We start from the raw sequence: 1,146 nt of genomic DNA, 5'->3' as shown, positions 1-1,146 counted from the left end.
ATGTTATTTCTGACAAAATACTTGAAAGCAAACTTAATATGTTTAAAAATTGATATTTCAAACTATTGTGTTTTGGCAGAATCCATCAGAGGTTAAAATAGCAGAAGAAAATGGAGCTGCTTTTGCAGGAGGAACTACTCTGATTCAGAAGGTACAGTGCTGTTTTCATGTTCATTAGGTATAGAGATTGTTCTGTTACCTTTGCCGTCCATTGGGTTATTATACGAGAAACATAACCCTAAGGCTCAGATCTTGTGATAAATGTTTAGTAGGGCTTTATGAGAATAGGGAAAAATTTTTTGTACTTTTTTCAGTTTCAAAATCAAGCTAAGAATAAATTATCCAGAGAGTGTCATATTGAATATACTTGATTTACATTATAATTTTTTTTGTTTCCTTTTTGTCTGTGAGAGTTTTGTGGGTGGACTGGAAAGGGCAATATGAGTCTGGTTTTGAATGAGAGATTTAAAAGGAAATCCAAAAGGTGGCACACATGGATATCTCTATTCATGTTTTGAAGATCAGATATTTGTTTTGCTTTTTTAGAGTGAAAGTGTGATTCTCTTAGTAGATGACAAAGTATTGAATCTGACCTCTATAATATGGTGCTTTTGGTTCCTCTTAACTTTTACCCCCTACTCAGTTCAGAGTGGTATAGGCTCAGCATGGTAGAGACAAATGGTTATGTAGCCTGCCTTTAGAAAATAACAAAGAGCTTGTAGAGCCTGTTTGAAAACAAGGACAAAAAAATTTTTTTAAGAGTTTGGAAGAAGAGGCATGGAGTTATTTTTGAAAACACAAAAGATTTTCCTAATATTCTCCAAAAGCTTCTCTTCTAAATATAATCATTTGGATTATGGAATTTTGGGGCATGGGGAGAGATAAGAAAAAGTGACTTGAAAATTTATCCTTTGTCTCATACTCATATTTCCATCTGGGGAACTTTTAACTGGGCCCATCCTTTGGGATATACGACAGTGCTTGTTTGTTTTGTTCCATCTTAAAAGTATTCTAAATTTGGGTGGGGATTCTGAATTTTTAAGGTGAGTCTCCAGAATGATTTCTGGGAGCAGAACTAGTAGAAAATAGGAAGAGATTATGCTTTAATAGGAGTTCTAGGCCAGATTCAGAGGATGATACACAGTT

General features: G+C 34.3%; 1 protein-coding gene across 1 annotated transcript in view; it reads left to right on the top strand.

Moving 5' to 3' along the window:
• Positions 1 to 1,146, top strand: part of MRPL1 (mitochondrial ribosomal protein L1) — a gene marked incomplete at its 3' end in the record, with an annotated part of 43,324 nt that overhangs the window by 13,146 nt on the left and 29,032 nt on the right. The window contains exon 2 of the mRNA XM_012650963.1: positions 80 to 151. Coding sequence (XP_012506417.1) covers positions 80 to 151 — 72 coding nt within the window. The remainder of the gene's footprint in view (positions 1 to 79; positions 152 to 1,146) is intronic.

This window comes from Propithecus coquereli, unplaced genomic scaffold (assembly GCF_000956105.1).
Source record: "Propithecus coquereli isolate 6110/MARCELLA unplaced genomic scaffold, Pcoq_1.0 Scaffold343, whole genome shotgun sequence".
NCBI lineage: Eukaryota > Metazoa > Chordata > Mammalia > Primates > Indriidae > Propithecus > Propithecus coquereli.
The sequence above is the reverse complement of the archived record's forward strand: the minus strand, read 5'-3'. Positions and strand labels throughout refer to the sequence as shown.